Source organism: Gigantopelta aegis, chromosome 4 (genome assembly GCF_016097555.1).
Source record: "Gigantopelta aegis isolate Gae_Host chromosome 4, Gae_host_genome, whole genome shotgun sequence".
NCBI classification, from domain to species: Eukaryota; Metazoa; Mollusca; class Gastropoda; order Neomphalida; family Peltospiridae; genus Gigantopelta; species Gigantopelta aegis.
The window spans coordinates 82,754,101-82,774,864 of NC_054702.1; the positions used below are offsets into that span (position 1 = coordinate 82,754,101).

General features: G+C 34.3%; 1 protein-coding gene across 2 annotated transcripts in view; it reads right to left on the reverse strand.

Moving 5' to 3' along the window:
• Positions 1-492: 492 nt before the first annotated feature.
• Positions 493-20,764, reverse strand: part of LOC121371222 (actin, clone 302-like) — a 28,966-nt gene continuing 8,694 nt past the window's right edge. The window contains exons 2-5 of one of the 2 annotated variants that reach the window (XM_041496951.1): positions 8,088-8,208; positions 7,499-7,596; positions 6,500-7,022; positions 493-5,181 (exon numbers count right to left, since the gene is read on the reverse strand). In XM_041496951.1, the coding sequence (XP_041352885.1) occupies positions 4,853-5,181; positions 6,500-7,022; positions 7,499-7,596; positions 8,088-8,208 (1,071 nt within the window). In that variant the 3' untranslated portion in view covers positions 493-4,852. Of the gene's footprint in view, positions 5,182-6,499; positions 7,023-7,498; positions 7,597-8,087; positions 8,209-16,455; positions 19,403-20,764 lie in introns of those variants that run through there. The other variant, XM_041496952.1, reaches the window with a different exon arrangement.

The window sequence follows — 20,764 nt, forward strand, 5'->3', positions numbered from 1 at the left end:
TATTAACTTCCTATTTTATCTTTTTTTTAATGAAAATATTGGTTAAAATGGTGAAGAATATTTTCAAAACTAATAACCTAAGAACTAATGGATACTTTCGAACCAAACCTGAATGATGTGGTCAGTAAATTGTCAGCAGTGGATGGCAGGTATTAATTGTGATGCACGTGTTAAACGTAATCTCAAATTTCCTATTTATTTTCTGACAATTTCACCAAAATATATTACTATCACTAGTATCGGGTTTAAATTACATGTTTATTTGATGGTGCAAATGTTTGGCCTCGTGGGTTAAAGCATTGTACTTGTTTAGAATGTACAAGTTCTGTCAATAATGGGTTCGAATCCCTGACATGAACATGTAAAAAGTTCAAATTGCATTGTTTCTCAAGGGTTGATTCTTGAAAAATAATCTACAGTACACCTAGAACAATAGTGTAACATTGTTGATATGTGAGAGAAATTAGGTGAAAAAACCCCAACAAAACACCATTTGCAAACATAGACTTTATTGCAGAATAGCCATACAAAAATGTAATGATTTCAAAATGGATAAATGAACAGTATCAATACATCCATTTAAACAAACAAAAGTGGAATATCGGTTTTAACTTTTACCATTAATATCAACAGGCTTTTTTATGAAACGCTCATGTAAAACATGTTGCAGGTACACACTTTCTCACAGACTAAATGAACTAAACACATTGTAAAACATTACAAAAATAACTTGAACAGTGTTTAAACAATTCATGAGATGCTGCTTACAGTTTGAAGCAATCCCACATTCTGAATTATGACTACAGTAAACCATACACAAACGAGAATCAGAACTATAATCTAGCCTTTACAACTGCTCACTGCTGTAACAATAATGTATTGCATATATCTGACATTATACATATATTGCATTATTTAAAACTATAAATTTAAGATGTGTACAAAATGCCCACATCTGTAGTAAATTATGACTTTCATTATGTGTATGTTTAAGTAGTCCATGATGTACAAATATAAATAAGTATCTGACTAATATAGAGGCCGTGGGCCTTAGCCCAGTGGGAAGGGCTAGCTTTATGCACGGTCGATTTGGGATCGATCCCCGTCAGTGGGCCCATTGGGCTATTGAAGTTATCAACATCTTTATAGAATTTTATGATAAAAATATTATATATTAAAATATTTATTATAGGACTCCATCATATGCTGTCATGTGGAATAGAAACGTACACACAAGGTGGTGGAAATGTCAACCTAGGATGAGGCTTGCCAAGTCCCAAAGTTTAAAATTTTCACCACTGAGGGTATACTGTTTCTATCTCAAATGACCGCATATGATGGAGTCTTTTTCTCTCAACCATTCAGTAAATAAACTATTATTTTACACGAACAGACCAAGATGGCTGAAAAAGTAACTTTTTTATTTCACCATTTTATCATAAATAAACTACATTATCGTATTTGCCATGATGTTTGTTTCATGTTTTAAAAGTAATTTAACACTATAAATTAACAAGGTAGCTTTTATAAATGAAGGTTTTAGTAACAAAATATTGTGTTAAAATTGTTGTCTGATAACCTCACATCACCATCAAAATTCTTATATAGCTTTCTTTCATGGGATAGTTCTGTCCCATATACCCGATGATGAGAGAATATCTTTTCTTACATGTTATGAGTGCTATATTACAAGTAACAAATGAGCTATTTTATTAAATCTGATTTTACAAATATGGGTAAATCAACATATTAATGTTAATTTTATTCAAACCAATACTTTGAGAAGCAGTGTCCAGCAGATTTGTCAGGACAGAAGTTCTTAACAAGACACAAAATAGCTACTTAGTTTTGTGTACTGAAATAACATTTGACTTTTATCTAATATTTTTAGTTGTTATTCCAAATCTAGTTTTAAATGCATATGATTTAAACATTTTTTATATTCAAACTGTAAACAATACATAGAGGTATTTTGATAAATCAAGGTAAAAGTTATAACAACTAAAAAACACTCGACTACAATTGAAAATGATCAAAATCAGAAACAGATCATAATGATGAAATATTTGTTAACTGCTTGAAATGACTCTGTTGTAACGTAACATATTTATAGTGAACTTTACAAAAGTAAAACATCACTAATTGTTTGGATCTGCTTTTTATTGCTTTTACTTTTTTTCATGAGGTAATGGATGGGTCAACCTAGGTGGGTAAAATGATAAAGCAATTTATTTTACAAATATCTACAATAAATGATCATGTAAGTATGATTGAGGTGGGGGGTGGGGGGGGGGGGGGGGGGGGTCAGGTAATGTTGAAAAACCAAGACACAAAGCAACTGGTATTTACATACCCACTTGTATGCCAAAATACTTCCTGTACACTAAAATAAAATTTAATTTGAGGAAGTTATCGAATAAGTAAAACATCAGGTTTTGACACAATAAAGTGGGAAAAAAACAAAAAATTGAAAAGAGTTTTGTCTAATCGAAACAGTTCATCAAAGTGAGCAGACATCAGTCATTTGAGATCTTTTTTTTATGACATCATTCTGACACAACCCAGTCAATATTTACACACTCAAAACATTCACACAATAAACGTGACATATACAATTGCACATGTATTCACAATCTGTACAGCAAATATCAACAGACTTTCAAATATCACAGTGTATGGAACTAGCTACTGGTAATTTCATTAATCATTGATGAAAATGGAGCAAGACAAAAGCTTTCACAGTATATTATGAACATATAGTTTAGAAAATAGCATCCACAACAGTATATACATAAAGATCTGGGCCCTGTTTTACAAAGTGATCTTAGTGCTACGATCACCTTAAGTGTTTAAGACTATAAGGTAGTTATGCACTTACGGTTTCTTGGTGCTAAGACCATTTTGTAAAATGGGGCCCTAATGCAATGTTTTACGTCAAAGTTCAGAACAATCTTACTTCAGTTTGTATATTTCAAAACAAATCGCTATAATTCACACTGTATCTGAGTAGTTTGGTAGAGTAAAGTGGTCAGGCTTGGAAGGTCTGCCTTAAAAAGACAGTTTACTTAGCCAAGGGCCAATCATACTGTAACACAGCTTCACACACATCTTCGCAAGCCAAGCTACCATTCCATACAGTATACTTCATTTTGTAATGTCGTATACTGTATGGAATCATACGGTGGCTTGCGAAAATGCTTTACACAATGAATGATGGGAATGGGAACTCTAATTACGTGCCCAATAAAGGTTCAGGCATGCCTACCACGGGTCCAGCCTATGACATAGCCAGTGGGTGGTTCCGGGGCAGGAAGGGGTGGGGGATCAATGAATGATGATTATATCCAGGACACAATGACCATATTACCCCTTTGTTAATTTGGTTTCTAATTTTAAGCCTCCCGCACACAAGATCGAGCTATCAACTGAGCAAAAGGTTATTTGAGACTTTCTGCTCACCTGTTAGAATTTCACTGCACACAATATGCTAAGTGCTGAACTAGTTGGCTTATGACTGTCACAACGACATCACACAATTTTCATGTTTCCATTTATCAGGTGAAAAATTTACCTCAGCTGACAGATAATGTAGCCTGCAAAAGGTGCTATTTTGGCCAAAAATATCAAACATGAGAGATACTTTCTGCATGACCACATGAGGAGAAAAACTCAGCAAAATCACCTTCACATAAAGTCTCAAATCACTTTTTGCTCAGCTGATAGCTCTCGTGTGCAATTATATGGAAGACGATTTACCTTATATAACCCAGAGTTTTTTCCTATAATTTAATTATATGTTTATCGATCAATCCACTGCTACAAAAATTTTATTACCGCAATTATTTTCAAAGTTTGTAATGTAAGTACAGTTATTTATATGGACATACCTATAAAACAATAATAATAGTGAATAATGAGCAATACATATATTCAGTATTGATCATTATAAAAACAAAGCACTAAAACCAAATCATTTTAAGGATTAGATCTTTCAAACAGTATTATCTGTTCGAACTGGTAATTAACAGATTACTAGTCCTTCTACTATTTTGGTAGTAATTGGAGGGAGGGCTGAGTAGAGAGTGCATAATTACACAACTGTAACTGATTAATGAAATGTTGACTACAAAATTACACTGATGGACCTCAAAATGCAATACATTTTCACTTGGAGCTGTTCCATGTTGTAGTCCAAGGCAGACCCAATTCAAATTGAAAAACCCAACCCATTTTCAACATCCGATTCAAACTATTTTATGTTGCAGAGGCCACATGCAAAAAGTGGAAGACACCTGCAGTAAAATCAAACTGTACCCAAGTTCGGCAAATATTTCAAGTGCTTTGTGTCAATAATTTTAGTTTGTCTAAATAGAAAAGTTATATTTTTTATTTACAAATTGGGAAAACAATTATCCTGGCATAAATAAAATGTCACCTGCTCATCAAGTGTAAAAAAAAAAAAAAATCTTCTTTTTTTTCAATTCTACAAAACAGATCTCAAACTAGAAGACAAATCTAGTAAACTAGTAATGAAATACAGAGTTTAACAGGATAAATTAATCAAGAAAACATAACTTCAAACTTCATGAGTAGATGACATTTTTCACCATGTGTAAGCATAGCTGTTTTATTTATATATTGTCAAATGTTATTACAACCTGCATTATAAATAGCATATATTTGTCATTTGCAAAATAGTTGGGGTTTTTTTTAAATGTCAAGCCAAACTGAAATTACTGACTAAAAACACTTAAAATATTGGCAGGAATGGGGTACAGTTCTATTTATTATGTATAAGAGTCCCAACTATGAAAATAGGCACTGTGTAATGCTGGAGAGATCATATCCTATACTATGACACAACACAAACACACCTGGTGCTGTGTTTTTTCTTGGGAGTGTTTTGCGCACTGGATTCATCAAGATGCTGACTTGGGGGTTGACACTCGTCGTACATTGTCTTTGCACCACAGGGTAACCGTGTCCGATGGGAGTGGAAGTGTAGCTGACATTCATTTACATATTCATCATACTTTTCATCCAGTTTCATTGCCGCTGCAATCTGTTCCTTCCTAGCAGGAACTTCCAGTTTCTCGGCACATTCTTTTGAGCATGCCCAGTGTTGAAATGGAACACATGTGTTTCCGAGATAAGGATTTTTGAAGGTAATCACTTTGTAACCTGATAGGAAGAAATGAACATATTTTATGTGTTACATAACATTACACTGCAAAAATACACCTTGAATAAAGGACTAACAGTGGACATTTACATAACAATAGATTGATTTTCAAAAGAAAACATTTTCATTTGTAGTGCTGAATAATTATTGCAATTTTAAAATTAAGCTTTCCATCAACCCTAGTCCATTCATCTACCCACTTTTCAACCCATCCACTCCCAAATAAATCCACCAACCCATTCATATCCACCCACCAACCAACCATCTAGACAAATGATTTAACAGTATTTGCTTAACATGTTATTGGAGGATTCATATGTCTAGAAAAGAAAGAACAAAGTTTGTATTGTTTAACAATACCACTAGAGCACATTGATTTACTAATCATCAGCTATTAGATATCTAACAATTGGTAATACTGATATAGTCTTTGAGAGGAAACCTACATTTTCCATTAGTAGCAAGGGATTTTTTACATGCACTATCCCAGACAGGATAGCACATACCTTTGTTATACCAGTCATGGTGCACTGGCTGGAACAAGAAATATCCTAATGGGTCCATTGATAGGAATGGATCCTAGACTGACCATGCATCAGGCGAGCATTTTACTACTGGGTGACATCAACATGCCCACAACACATCTTCAACAGATTTTAGTTCCATCCAGTGCACAATGACTGACATATCAATGACCATGGTATGTGTTATCCTGTCTGTGGGATGGTACATATAAAAGACCCCTTGGTACTAATAAAAAAATGGCATGTTTCCTCTCTAAGACTATAAGTCAAACTGACCAAATCTTTGACATCTAATAGCCGATGATTAATAAATTAATGTGCTCTAGTGGTGTCCTTAAACACTTTACAAAAACAAACTTTAACTTTGATGTAAGATGGTGGATCAAACCTGTTACCAGACATGAGAATAAAGGCTAAAAGTAAACTCAACAAGACTATAAAAAGTTTGTTTGTTTTGTTTAACAACACCACTAGAGCCCATTGATTTATTAATCATTGGCTACTGGATGTCAAACATTTGATAACTCTGACATAGAGTCTTATAGAGGAAACCCGCTACATGTTTCCATTAGTAGCAAAGGATCTTTTATATGCACTTTCCCAGGCAGGAAAGCACATACCAAGGACTTTCACCAGTTGTGGTACGTAGACTGGTTAGAACATTAAAAAACCTAGTTAGTTGAATGGATCCACCGAGGTGGTTCAATCCTGCGACACAAGCACCTCAGGCGAGGACTCAACTGACTGAGCTAAATCACGCCCCAGCACGACTATAAACTCATGAATGTCCTACCATGTAAATGAGCCAGACAGGCCTTGTTGCAGTAGTGGCAGATGTGGAACATGTCGTAGATGTCGGCGATGTAGTCCTTCAGGCCATGGGCCACGCGCTCGTCACTGAAGAAGTCCTTCTTGAAGCCGATCAGCGTCTTGGCTGCCCAGAACTGAAGACTCTCGTACTGGTGGTGAAACATCGGGTCCATGCTCCCGGCTATCGGGATTATGCGGTAGTTCACGTCAGTGTGGTACCACATAAACGTGGCCTTGAAGTAGTTGTGGTTGCCGTGACGATGCACTGTCTCGATGGAAGGCATCTGCAAGAGGAATCCCGGAAGAGCGTCCAGCAGGTTGTTGTCCAGAAGAACGGTTTTGAGATTCTTGCAGAAGATGAGGGTGTGTGGCAGGGAGTGGACCTGTAGTTTGTTGTTGGTCAGGGCCAGGTATTCCAGCTTCGACATCCGACCAATATCAGCGGGAATATGGTCCAAACTGTTGTACTTCAGGGATAAATACTTCACATTGGGACATTTAAATATCTGAAACATTAAATTTTAAAATGACAAAGTCATTAATAATAAGAAGTCAATCAGAAACAAGATGCTGGTGTTTTAAAATAACATCTGTGGAAAACAAAACTGATTTCTAAGCAAATAGTTGAACATTTAACCCCCACCCCTAACCCACCTCAATATTTCATGATTACTGTACAACATGAAATTCGAATTAATTTTAAGAGGCAGATAATGACAAAGTAGCCAAATTACTGATTATATTTATGGCACACGTCACAGAACTGAACAGACTATTTTTATTCTTTAAATATTCTTTAAATATTCTTTAATATTTTTAATATTTCAGCAGATATAAGTGAAAGATATAAAAAGCTTAATAGCAAAAATAAGCACCATTTCTTACATCTTATTATTACTAAACAAGTAGTTTTATTTTACCGTAGTCTTATTAAATATACATTGTATATTATGCACATTGCATTTAAATAACAATTATATACCTCTCTGGGTAGTCTGTTGTCATCTCCATACTTGAACATGCTATCCAGGTAAAATTCAGTAAACTGGTGACAGCTCAGGTAACGGCTTAACAAAGTTTCTAAAAAAACAAAAACAAAAAAACAACATTAAATTTAGAACAATTCAAGATCTGTTTCTTTTTGTTTTATGACAATTCTCTCATACTGTTTGTTTTTACTTAAGATACTTCAGGTCCGAACCTGAAACTTTATTAAGTATCTCACTCTTTTGGATATGAAATACGCACTCAACACATTTTATTTACGGTTATATGGCATCAGACATATGGTTAAGAACCACACAGATATTGAAGGAGGAAACCCGCTGTCGCCACTTCATGGGCTACTCTTTTCGATTGGCAGCAAGGGATCTTTTATATGCACCATCCCATAGACAGGATAGTACATACCACGGCCTTTGATGTACCAGTCGTGGTGCACTGGCTGGAGCGAGAAATAGACCAAACCGACCATGCATCAAGTGAGCACTTTACCACTGTACTACGTCTCGACCCCAGTATGACATAATGACGATATACTAACATCTAAAAACAACTATACAGCTACTTACCACCAGCCTGTGGAAGTCTGTTTTCTTTCTCTCTCTGTAGTTCTTGTTCCATAAGCTGTAACAAAGGACGCTGACGTCTGTGGAGGGTGACCGACAAATACCACAAACTCTGTGGTATCTCCTGCAACAACAAAAACAATTATCAAAAACATGTATTTTCACAAAGCTGATGGTGAGTTTGTTTTGTTTAACAACACCACAAGAGCACATTGATTTATTAATCATCGGCAAGTGGATGTCAAACATTTGCTAATTCTGACTCATAGTTTTAGAGAAGAACCCCGCTACATTTTCCCCATTAGTAGCAAAGGATCTTTTATATGCACTATCCCAGACAGGATAGCAAATACCACAGCCTTTTATATACCAGGCGTGGTGCACTGGCTGAAACGAGTAATTGTCCAAAGGTCACACTGACAGGGATCGATCGCAGACTGATACGCATCAGGCGAACGCTTTACCACTGAGCTATATCCCAGTCCCTACAACAACAAAGACAATATGTAAATTATCAAAAACATGTATTTTCACATAGCTGATGGTCAGATGAAGCTCTGTGATTGAGCACTCAATGGAGGTGCAATGGGTCACAGAATCAATCCCTCACCCCCTGGTAGATACAGTGAATACTATATGAGTGGCCACTAGATACTACATGTATTTATCTTACAATGAGCTGTTTTAAAACAATCTAATGAGAGAAAGTGAGTTGGATACAAGTTTAAACAAGTTTAAGATAGATGGTATGTCAGGGACATAAATGTAGTATTCTATTTCTTATATATCCTCAAAAACCAGGTTTTAAACAAATTTAAATATCTTTACCAACTGAAACCTATTTATAGCCCTTGTGCTTGTAGCCATCACAAACTAATTAATTTCAGGTTAACCTATATGTCACAACAAATCTATTCCAATTGTGCTTTTTTGTCACTGGATGTTAAGGGTGTCATAACTGGATCATTGCCTAGGAGCAGCCAGTCATTTGTCTTTAAATAGTTATTACACATATGTATTATTAGTATGTGATATCATAAATAGCGAATGGTGTTCTCACCAATAGGTGTGTAAGAATTGTTTTTACCCATTTCAAGCAACCTGGCCGTGGAAAGATAATACCAGGTTCTATTCAGTAATCTATGTGGCAGAGCAGCAGATTTCACATCTCACTATGGAGACCAAATTAAGTGTCATAATAACTATACTCTTCAAAAAAGTAGGGGAACTCTAATAAGAATTTACAACTGCCAAAATTGTAAGGTATATTAGCTGTGGAGAATGGTTATATGATAATAGTGAATTAATTGGTAGTTCAGTATTACAGTAGGTTTTGTGACCACCAAAGATCTTGAAGGACGATTGGGGTTAAAAGTGAAATTTGAAACTTGACGGGTTTTTTTTATCAGTAAATCGCAAATTCAAACAATAAAAATGACTAAAAACAAAACAATAAAAACTGTATGATCAACAGAATATAAAAGATTGACAGAAATAATGTTCCACATCAACCTTCATGGAAATTGTCAAAATCGAGAATGACACCCCACGCACGTGCAAACTACGGAATGTGTTTCGGTGTGTTGATAAACAGACCTGAATGTTCTTTACTAGGATGTCTGTGGTCAAAACGTATGTTCGGTCTAATAGTTGATATTAAGATTAATATTTCATGTTCCTCTACTTTTTTTGAAGAGTATATATGTTAAGACACCAAAGAGCTGTATTTTTAATATGTGCTGTTGTGGTATTCAACAAACAGTTCTCTCCTATACAAAACAGTTGTTATTATGTTTTTAACTTTTTGTTCTGGGTTTTCGTAACAAAATAATAATAAATATTTTGCCAAAACTGTATCCTCTAACCAGACAAGAGAGATACTTTTTTCTTTTCTTTTTTTTAACTGTAATAACTTTAAATAAAAACAAATTGTAGTATAATAATCAACAGCCAACACACTAATAAACATATCATTCTCTGTCAGTCAAATGACATCAAGTGTATCATTACTGCTCAAGTGTAATGTCTAAAGGCTATAGGATGACAGCATCATAAGATTTATTAATCATCACACAAAAAGGTAAATAAATGAACTACATAAACTACATATACATACTGGTACGTATATGTATAAAAATATATAAAAAAAAAAATAATAATAATAAACTAAATGACAAATGTTAATACATATCAATATTAATTTTACAAAACTTATAGCAGAAAAAAGATGCATTTATATATAAATACATAAACACAAAAATATATTTGTACAATAAACAAAATAGCAACATACTGTTTCTCAAACATAAATGAAAAATATAAGACTTCATGTTGACACACTCTGTATATTTTTGATAATTCTAAATCTATATTCTGTGATACATGTGTATCAGCGTATGTGGTCTAATTACTAAGTAGTATCTGCGACAGAGCCTGGCCATACAAGGTGAATGTGATTGTGCTCCAGAAGCCTGGCAGACATGTGGTTGTGTGTGTGTGGTGTCGCAAACTCGATGATGCTAATCGTCTGGGGCTAACAGCTTGTATCAGCCAGCGTGCTGGTATATGGCCTGCCACATGACCACACTACCTATATTGTACATGTGCACACACAACAAACATTCCCTCACTACTGTTACAGCTCTGCCAAGTATATGTGTACATGCACCATTAATAAATATTGTTTGATGAACACAGAAATACACATTTATTGGTACATCAAGTAATAACTTAAAATAACTAAATAAACATACTTCTATGCAAGTACTACAATAACTTGGTTTTCAAAATCTTGATTAGCTATATTTCTAATCATGTGAAAATTTATTAGCAACTACTGTTTAATGTTTTAAAATTGCATAGTGATCTCTAAAATTTGCATTGCAAATCATGACAACATACTGAACAAAATGCTGCCTAAATTAATGAAATACAATTTAGTACAATATCTGGCCAACATTTAGCTTTGTATACATATTTTTTTGTAGAAGAAAATGGAAGCAATGTCAACTGTTTTACATGTATTAGTTATCTTTATGAATTGACTGTTGCCACACAAGTTATCCTTTTCAAATATTACCTTTTCCACAGACACGCCAGCACATGGTTATCACTAAATAACGTGATTTTAACAAATACAGAGAAGTTAAATTAGAACATGCACTGGCAAAACTATTATATACACTGTACCACTATCAGTATATAACACAGGTTTGAAAATGCTCCTTTTTTGCAAGACTGGGATGGATTCTCAAAATATAATTTTTTGTGTGAGTTTGCTGGTCGTATACATGTTTTAATAGACATTACAAATATTTTAATAAAACCTGTATTAAAATACATGTATAAGAAAATGACAATCAGTATAAGACTGTATTATAATTACTATGCCCATGTGCATATTTTAACATGAAAAAATAACTTGTGGCGAACAAGCCATCTTCACAGATATTTACACAGCCACTGCGATTCCTATTTGATCTCATTTGATGCAATAAATAAACACAATTTCTTACACACCCGTTGGTGAAAACATCATTTGTTATGTTTTAAAACACATACTTGTTTACACATGTATGTACCGGTATGTTAACAATTTCAAGACATGTAGGACTGGCTGCTTCATGGTGATAACCAGGTCACCAATGCATACATCCAATGAAACAACAGCATGATCAAAATTGATTACACTGTGACATATATAATTAACCTGACAATCATTTGTCAGTGACACGTAAGTTAGCTACAAGTGCAAGGGCTGTAAATGACTTTTACTAAAACAATATGTTAAAATTTGCTTCAAACCTGGTTTTTGAGGATATGTAAGAAATAGAATAATACATTTGTGTCCATTAGATACCATTCATCTTACAACTTGTTGTTTAGAAACGCATCAAACTCGCTTTTGCTCGTTAAATACATTTTAAAACAACTTGTTGTAAGATAAATGGTATCTAACCGCCGCTCATGTATTATTCTCTATTTACAATGCCAAAGAAAATCCATCCTCAGCCAACATAAAATCATTTAATCATCAATTAATACTACTGAGCTTGTAAAGTTTGATGAAAAACAAGACATTCAATCAGAGGTTATTGTTATTTAGTCAGCATTGTTTAAGCCTAAACCTTTGATATCAGATTTCTTCTTCCCTAAGTAGGATTTCATAGAATCCTGGGGCATGGGGTATGTTGCAGCTTCATTCCAACTGAGTCTCATCTCACTAATTGGTTGGCCATGTGCTCGAGGATGGGATCTACCTTACTTGGTAGAACATTTATTAGAGGTGCTTGGGTTGTAACATTGAATCCTCTCAGTGGACCCAATAGGCTTTTTCTTCCATCTCAACTATAACTGGTATATCAAAGGCTGTGGTATGTTTTTGACTGCACCAAAGTTGAGGCGATAAACAATGTGCCAAAAATATGTATGCCCAAACTGAGCATAAACAATGTTACATGCAAACCTCAAAATAGTTTTACCTCAATATTACTGAAATATTAAGCTTAATTTGACAGATATAACTTGAAATGCATTTTAGCAACATCTTTACCAAATGTTAACATTACTATAATAACAACATCTCAGAGTGCTCAGAACAGACAAAACACCAGTTGTGCCCAAATTAATGAGATATAAAACCCTGATAGACTAATAATTCATCAAAGTATTTTTTTAAGACTTGTAATTCACTTACAAATAAATAATAAATAAACAATGTACTGGGTGTCGTTATATAAAATAAATAAAATAAAATTTATGTTTAACTCATGTTATCCAGATTTAAAAAATAAAAAAAATAAAAAATAAAATAATAAAATATATATATATATATATATATATATATATATATATATATATATATATATATATATATATATTAATACATTTATGGTATTATGTTTATAGGTCAGTGCTTATAGAGTACAAGTACATATACTTTAAATCATCATTTATTTGTGTACCTAATAACAAAATTACGTCAATCATATAAACACGTTTTATTTTAATTAATAATTATTTTAAACTTTTAAAGTGATATTGAGTTTTAAATACAAATTTTACCAGAATTATTCCCATTTCTGTCAGTAACTAAATGTCAAATACATTATTTATTGATAGCACAAAAATAATCTCTTGCAGTGTTTTTACGCTCACGTTTCATTGGTCAGCTTTAAAGAAAATTAATTTGTGTTATTTGTTACTGCTCCTGCTATTTAGCAAGTGATATGAATAACACCAAACAGGCTGTGATGTTATTTTTTTTTTAAACTTTTAATATTATTTTGAATTTGTTTTCAAATATAAAACATTTACAATTCCAGCAGCAAAATATTGTATGACATATCTGACCACACCATGCAGCTATTGTAACATTTATCTCTGCTTATTTTATTATTTTCAACAGTCATTTGGTGTATACAGATTATTAAACAGCTTTGAATTTTGATATCTGTTTATGTCTATCAAAGTCACACAAATGTATACATTACAGTATATTATATTACAAGTGGCTGTATGACTCATGCCACCTGCCATGTAATATAAATGTTGATTTTTATATCATATTTGTTTTGACTAAGTACATTGTGTTTGTTGCTTACATCATAGGATAAGAAATTGTGTATCAATTTGAGTGGAATTAACCCCATTTTATGGGGCACATTTACAACATATAAGAGAGTGTTGTAAATTAAAAGTTAATTAGATGTGATGGCAGCAGGTTTCTTTTCTTACATTTTAAATTATATGTTTGTCAAAGAATTGTCTATATTTAATGTATCAACAAAATTACAAATGCTGAAGGGATGAAAAAAAATTTGGGAGGTGGGTTGGGTAAAAATGCTTTCATCACAAAGTATTGTAATCATATCTGAAACAGCATAGACATCAGTGCAAATATCTCAACAAATGCGCCATTATAATGTTAGTTTGCACACAGTTGTAATGTTCTTTATTCATAGTGAGTGTATGGAATTTGCTTGATCTAGCACTTAAATATTTTGACATACAGACCTAAATATAAGAAGAAACTATAAGAAATCTGGTTAAAGGGACATACCCTAGTTTTTAAACACTACAGCATATTCTTCACTATTAGAGCTGTTTAGGATCACTAAAATCAAACATTACTTATATTTTATTGTTTAGATTATCCATTTCCGTAGAACCGAAGTGTTTCTGGTCATCCTGGTGTTTCTAATACCAAAAAATGCATTTTTAATATTTTTTAAAATGCACATGCATCTGAGAAGTAGCAGTTATTGATTTGAGTTCTAGTCTATTTTCAAGAATATTTCCTGGTTTCAATGTCACAGGCTCTTCTTTTATTCTATTTTAACTTTATCCAAATGAGTTACAGGTTTGTACATTAACTAAACTTGGTGTCAATTTTTTGTGTTAAAACTAGGGTCTGCGCTTTTAATAATAAAGCAGCTGGGGCCCAATTTACAACGCTCTCTCAAACAGCATCACATCATCCTTGCCAGTCATTTTTCACTGTCTTTAGTAAATCAGGTTCCTGATACCAAATTTACAAAGTACAAGGTATGTATAAATGTCATCTTATGTAACAACATCCGAAGTCATTCCTGTAGTAGTGTAAGCTGTAGTTTAAGGCCTGGGACAATTGCTGACAGAGTTATGGGGATCCATGTATGACCTTTACAGACAAGTTTCATCATTGATTACAGTGGATATTACTAATTTAATAATGAATTTAGGCATAAATATAGACTAAGATACTGGGTCGAATTTACGAAGCCTGTTTGTCTTAAATGCAGGTGTTTAAGCATTGTAAATGTATGTAGTTACACACGTGTAAGTCTAAAACAGGCTTTGTAAAATTGGTGCACTGCGTTCAGGTATTCATCCTGGATTTTTCTGACAGGGTCCCATGTCTGATGAGATTAGGGAAAAATACAGTAGCCCAAATTAATCACAATTGGAATTTTTTTAGGCAAATGAATGATGGCAATGCGCTATTGTTAAATTATAAATTAATTAAAATAGATACTAGTAATTAAAAAATATATTTACACATATTTTCAGTGCCACTTGGTTTTGGGAAAGTGTCCCATTTTCAGTACCACAGAATGCCTGGATAAATCCCTGCTGTTGTTTCACATTTTATGAATCCACTGCCATCAACAGTGAAAACAATCATGTTAATCAAAACTCAAGGCTAGTTTCCATCCACTAGAGACTAATGCAGAGAAATGGTAATATATAAGTGGAGTATTATTTATACATACATTTATTATGCTGATTATTATTATATTTTATTTTTAATATTTTTAAAATTCTCCATAAAATGTAAACTCCCCTACCCTTTGAATAAAATGTGTATAATATTATACCTGGATGGACTTTGATCATTGATGATCAGTTATAATTAGTTTGCACCATCCAATCAACTTTTGATAATAAAATTGGATACAATAATGTGAACTCAAGAAGGATTTGAACTATTAAAACCATGAACCTACTCTTATATTAACCATTAAAAATAACTCTATTTTACTTTTAAAACCAATTCAATATCGGTTTTCTTTGCATATATATAAAATCAACACAGATATATTTATAGAAATTCCATCACAACAATCGATCACAGAAGTTTAGTGTCGATCATCACATCGGCCGAGCCAAACCGATCAATTCTTGATTATAATCGATCATTGGAACATCACTAAATATACAAATATTTGTAACACCTATGAACTTTATGATTATGTATGAATGTAAGTTTAATGACAATGCAGCATTATGTTTACGGCTAATGAAGTATAAATAGAGATTATTATACGAGCTTGTGTGTCGTACTGATTTTACGAGTGTCAGGATTTTTGTATTGCCCGAGCAAGAGTGAGGGTAATACATGAATCTTGATACGAGTTTTGTAAAATTAGTATGACTCACACGCGAGTGTAATAATTTCTTTATTATCCATATTATTCATATTGTTTTTTTTATGAATAACAAGACCCAACTCAAAATCTTTCAGCCACAACATGAAGGAGACGACAAAATGACGTCATATTTCAAATGCACAGTCTGAGCTAGGACTGGAGAAGTAACGTCATGTTATGACATCGCTTCCCAAAATTACGTCATTACACTTGTTATTGCATGTGTGCTTCATCTTTATGTTGAACCTTATGGATAATAAATGTAGTTATAACATGTTTAGGGAGTTGACAAAGAGAAATCACCAACAATATTTATACTAAAACATTAATAAGCAGATCCATTTGCTAGATCCTAGTGATGTTCTGATTAACAAAGTTCATCTTGAAGCATTGCTCATTCGACCATTTAATAATTTTTGTTAAAACAAAACAAAGATCAACAGAACACAATGTTTTTCATATACAATGTTTATTAGCACCAGAGGGAGGGAAATGTTTTGAAAGGTAAAATGTGGTTCCTGTTAGTCAGTAAATACATTTTCCAGTTCATAAATTATGCAAAATTACAACTAAAATTGTACCCTCATGGTTTGTCATTAATAGTTACATTTGGTATTTCTGGAGATGAATAAATACCCTGTGGTCACTAAAAACTATAATCTAGAACTAAAATACAGAACTATAGCTACCTGTATTTCAGCCTACACCACTAAAACTATCATCTAGACCTAAACTACACAACTATAACTAGCTGTATTTCAGCCTACACCACTAAATCATCTAGACCTAATCTACAGAACTATAGCTAGCTGTATTTCAGCCTACACCACTAAAACTATCATCTAGACCTAAACTACACAACTATAGCTAGCTGTATTTCAGCCTACACCACTAAATCATCTAGACCTATCTACAGAACTATAGCTAGCTGTATTTCAGCCTACACCACTAAAACTATCATCTAGACCTAAACTACACAACTATAGCTAGCTGTATTTCAGCCTACACCACTAAATCATCTAGACCTATCTACAGAACTATAGCTAGCTGTATTTCAGCCTACATCACTAAAACTATCATCTAGACCTAAACTACACAACTATAGCTAGCTGTATTTCAGCCTACACCACTAAAACTATCATACAGACCAAGACTACACAACTTTAGCTAGCTGTATTTCAGCCTACACCACTAAAACTATCATCTAGACCTAAACTACACAACTATAGCTAGCTGTATTTCAGCCTACACCACTAAAACTATCATCTAGACCAAGACTACTACACAACTACAGCTAGCTGTATTTCAGCCTACACAACAAAACTATAATTAGTAAGTATTCTATCTTACCCAACTAAAACTACAATCTACATCTAAACTACATAACTACCACTATCTATATTACAGCCTATCTACTACATACCTACTGCTAGCTGTATTGCAGCCTATCTACTACATAACTACTGATAGCTGCATTGCAGCCTATCTACTACATAACTACTGCTAGCTGTATTGCAGCCTATCTACTACATTACTGCTAGCTGTATTGCAGCCTATCTACTATATAACTACTGCTAGATGTATTGCAGCCTATCTACTATATAACTACTGCTAGCTGTATTGCAGCCTATCTACTACATTACTGCTAGCTGTATTTTGGCCTAAACTACATGTACACAAATACAGCTAACTAGATACTAATCAACAAAACTAAAACTATGGTCTTAACCTACAGGTATTTTACTGCTAAACTGTTAAAGTTTTCGAAATGGTAAATCTAGCACTAAACCAAGGAAGAAATAAAAACAAATAATCTAAATCCAGTACTATTCTACAGTAACAACTGTTGGTGACTACAACTACAAAACTACTTATAGCTGTGAAATGAAATATAGCTACCAATTAAAACCCACAACATGCTGCTACTATCACTGTCACAAACCTATCCTACAGCTCAAAACCACCATTATTCTCTATTCATACTCCAGAAATACATAATTTATTCAACCATCATATGCTTCTTATTTTATCGAAATGACCAAAAAGTAAAAGGTAAAAATAATAAGTAATTCTGCTTGAACATGTATATACAAATAAATTATTGTGACATTACAAGGCACACTTCTCAGGACAAAAATAGTCATATCACATTAGCTTTCTTTGACAAAAAATAAACACTCACACTGAGACTGTCGTTTCTGTCATAATGGAATAATGATTAGTCGCCAGAATGTTTCTTGGGATGTTTAGGGAATGTTCTTCACACTATACACATGGTAAGATTTGTGAACAGATGTAAAAAAAAAAAAAATACTAATAAAATAAAACGTTTTAAATGGAGATCATTCTACAGTCGGAACTGGTGTATTCAATTTGTTTCAGTCTTAGTCAAGATTCAGCAGCTTAGAAGCACTTCCTGTGCACAATGGATGGGCCGGATTCATCATACTCCTGCTTGCTGATCCACATCTGTTGGAAGGTGGACAGAGAAGCGAGGATTGAGCCGCCGATCCAGACGGAGTATTTCCTCTCTGGTGGAGCAATCACCTTGATCTTGATGGAGGCTGGAGCCAAGGCAGTGATCTCCTTCTGCATCCTGTCAGCAATACCAGGGAACATCGTGGTTCCGCCGGACAGGACGGTGTTGGCGTACAAGTCCTTACGGATGTCAACATCACACTTCATGATGGAGTTATACGTGGTCTCGTGGATGCCAGCAGACTCCATACCAAGGAAGGATGGCTGGAAGAGAGACTCAGGACTCCTGAACCTTTCGTTGCCAATGGTGATGACCTGACCGTCGGGCAACTCGTAGCTCTTCTCCAGGGAAGAGGTGGTGGCAGCAGTGGACATCTCCAGTTCGAAGTCCAATGCGACGTAGCAGAGTTTCTCCTTAACATCTCGGACGATTTCACGCTCGGCAGTTGTGACGAAAGAGTAACCGCGCTCAGTGAGGATTTTCATGAGGTAGTCAGTAAGGTCCCGGCCGGCCATGTCAAGACGGAGGATGGCGTGGGGAAGAGCATAACCCTCGTAGATGGGGACTGTGTGGGTGACACCATCTCCAGAGTCAAGCACGATGCCGGTGGTTCGGCCAGATGAGTATAGGGATAGCACTGCCTGGATGGCCACGTACATGGCGGGCGAGTTGAAGGTCTCAAACATGATCTGGGTCATCCTCTCCCTGTTGGCCTTGGGGTTGAGGGGTGCCTCTGTGAGGAGGACCGGGTGTTCCTCGGGGGCAATGCGGAGCTCGTTGTAGAAGGTGTGGTGCCACACTTTCTCCATGTCGTCCCAGTTGGTTACGATGCCGTGCTCAATGGGGTACTTCAGGGTGAGGATACCTCTCTTGGACTGAGCCTCATCTCCCACATAGCTGTCCTTCTGGCCCATACCAACCATCACACCCTGCAAAACACAGGTTTAATTCAGTGAAATACAAATACCACAGTGCAAATAATGATAGACATTACTACTGTATTTAGATCAATTAGCTTAATTAGAGCAACCAAAAATAATTTCAATAAATTTTATCATTAATATGAACAGACATATGTTCCCTTTAGGAAAAAATAGCAATGTATTGCATTCTTATTTAATAAGACCAGCCTCGGTGGCGTCGTGGTTAGGCCACCGGTCTACAGGATGGTAGGTACTGGGTTCAGATCCCAGTCGAGGCATGGGATTTTTAATCCAGATACTGACTCCAAACCCTGAGTGAGTGCTCCGCAAGGCTCAACGGGTAGGTGTAAACCACTTGCACCGACCAGTGGATCCATAACTGGTTCAACAAAGGCCATGGTTTGTGCTATCCTGCCTGTGGGAAGTGCAAATAAAAGATCCCTCGCTGCTAATCGGAAAGAGTAGCCCATGTAGTGGCGACAGTGGGTTTCCTCTCAAAATCTGTGTGGTCCTTAACCATATGTCTGACGCCATATAACCGTAAATAAAATGTGCTGAGTGTGTCGTTAAATAAAACAATTCTTTCTTTTCTTATTTAATAAATTTTATACGTGGTAGTAGGCTATTACCTGGTACCAACATTATATTGATTATTTTAATGTTATCTTGCTTTTCAGAGGGTACATTAATAGTAATTAACAGATTCAGATTTTTTTTTTTTATTAGAAATATTCTATATATTATTTATATCTGTATCTTTTTAAAATTTTATTTACATAAAGTAAGCAATAAAACACGTATTGGTGAATGATCTAGCAATGTTTATTTTACCCCCCAAAAAGTATTTTTCCAGTTTAACATAATTAAAGTTTAAAGTTTTAGTACCATATATTGAACATGTTTTGCCATAGCTGATTTATCAATAAAGTTAAAAGAGGTTACAGATTTGTCTCATATTTAACAGCAAAACATTGTTTGACCAGTTTATAAAGTGAAACAAAAAGTTTAAATGTCAATCTAATGCTAAAATTGTCAGTTGGAATATGGCAAATGAAGATTATAACAATTACCCTACATAAAAATTACCAACCTTACAAATTATACTTCCTTATTTTGTCTCTGTTTTATCATATTATAAATAACAAAATGAAGATTTGCATTTAATGTTTATTATTTTATGTACTTTGACATCATAGATATTAAAATTCTTTATATAGTTCTTTGGATTTGTTTTAGATGTAGATGCCATATATTGTTTAATTATCTATAGTTCTTAGTACAAAAAAACAACCTACTTGAGCTTGTTAATGCACTGGATAAGCGATAAAACATATTTAAACTGCATATTAGTACATAATGTGCATCTGA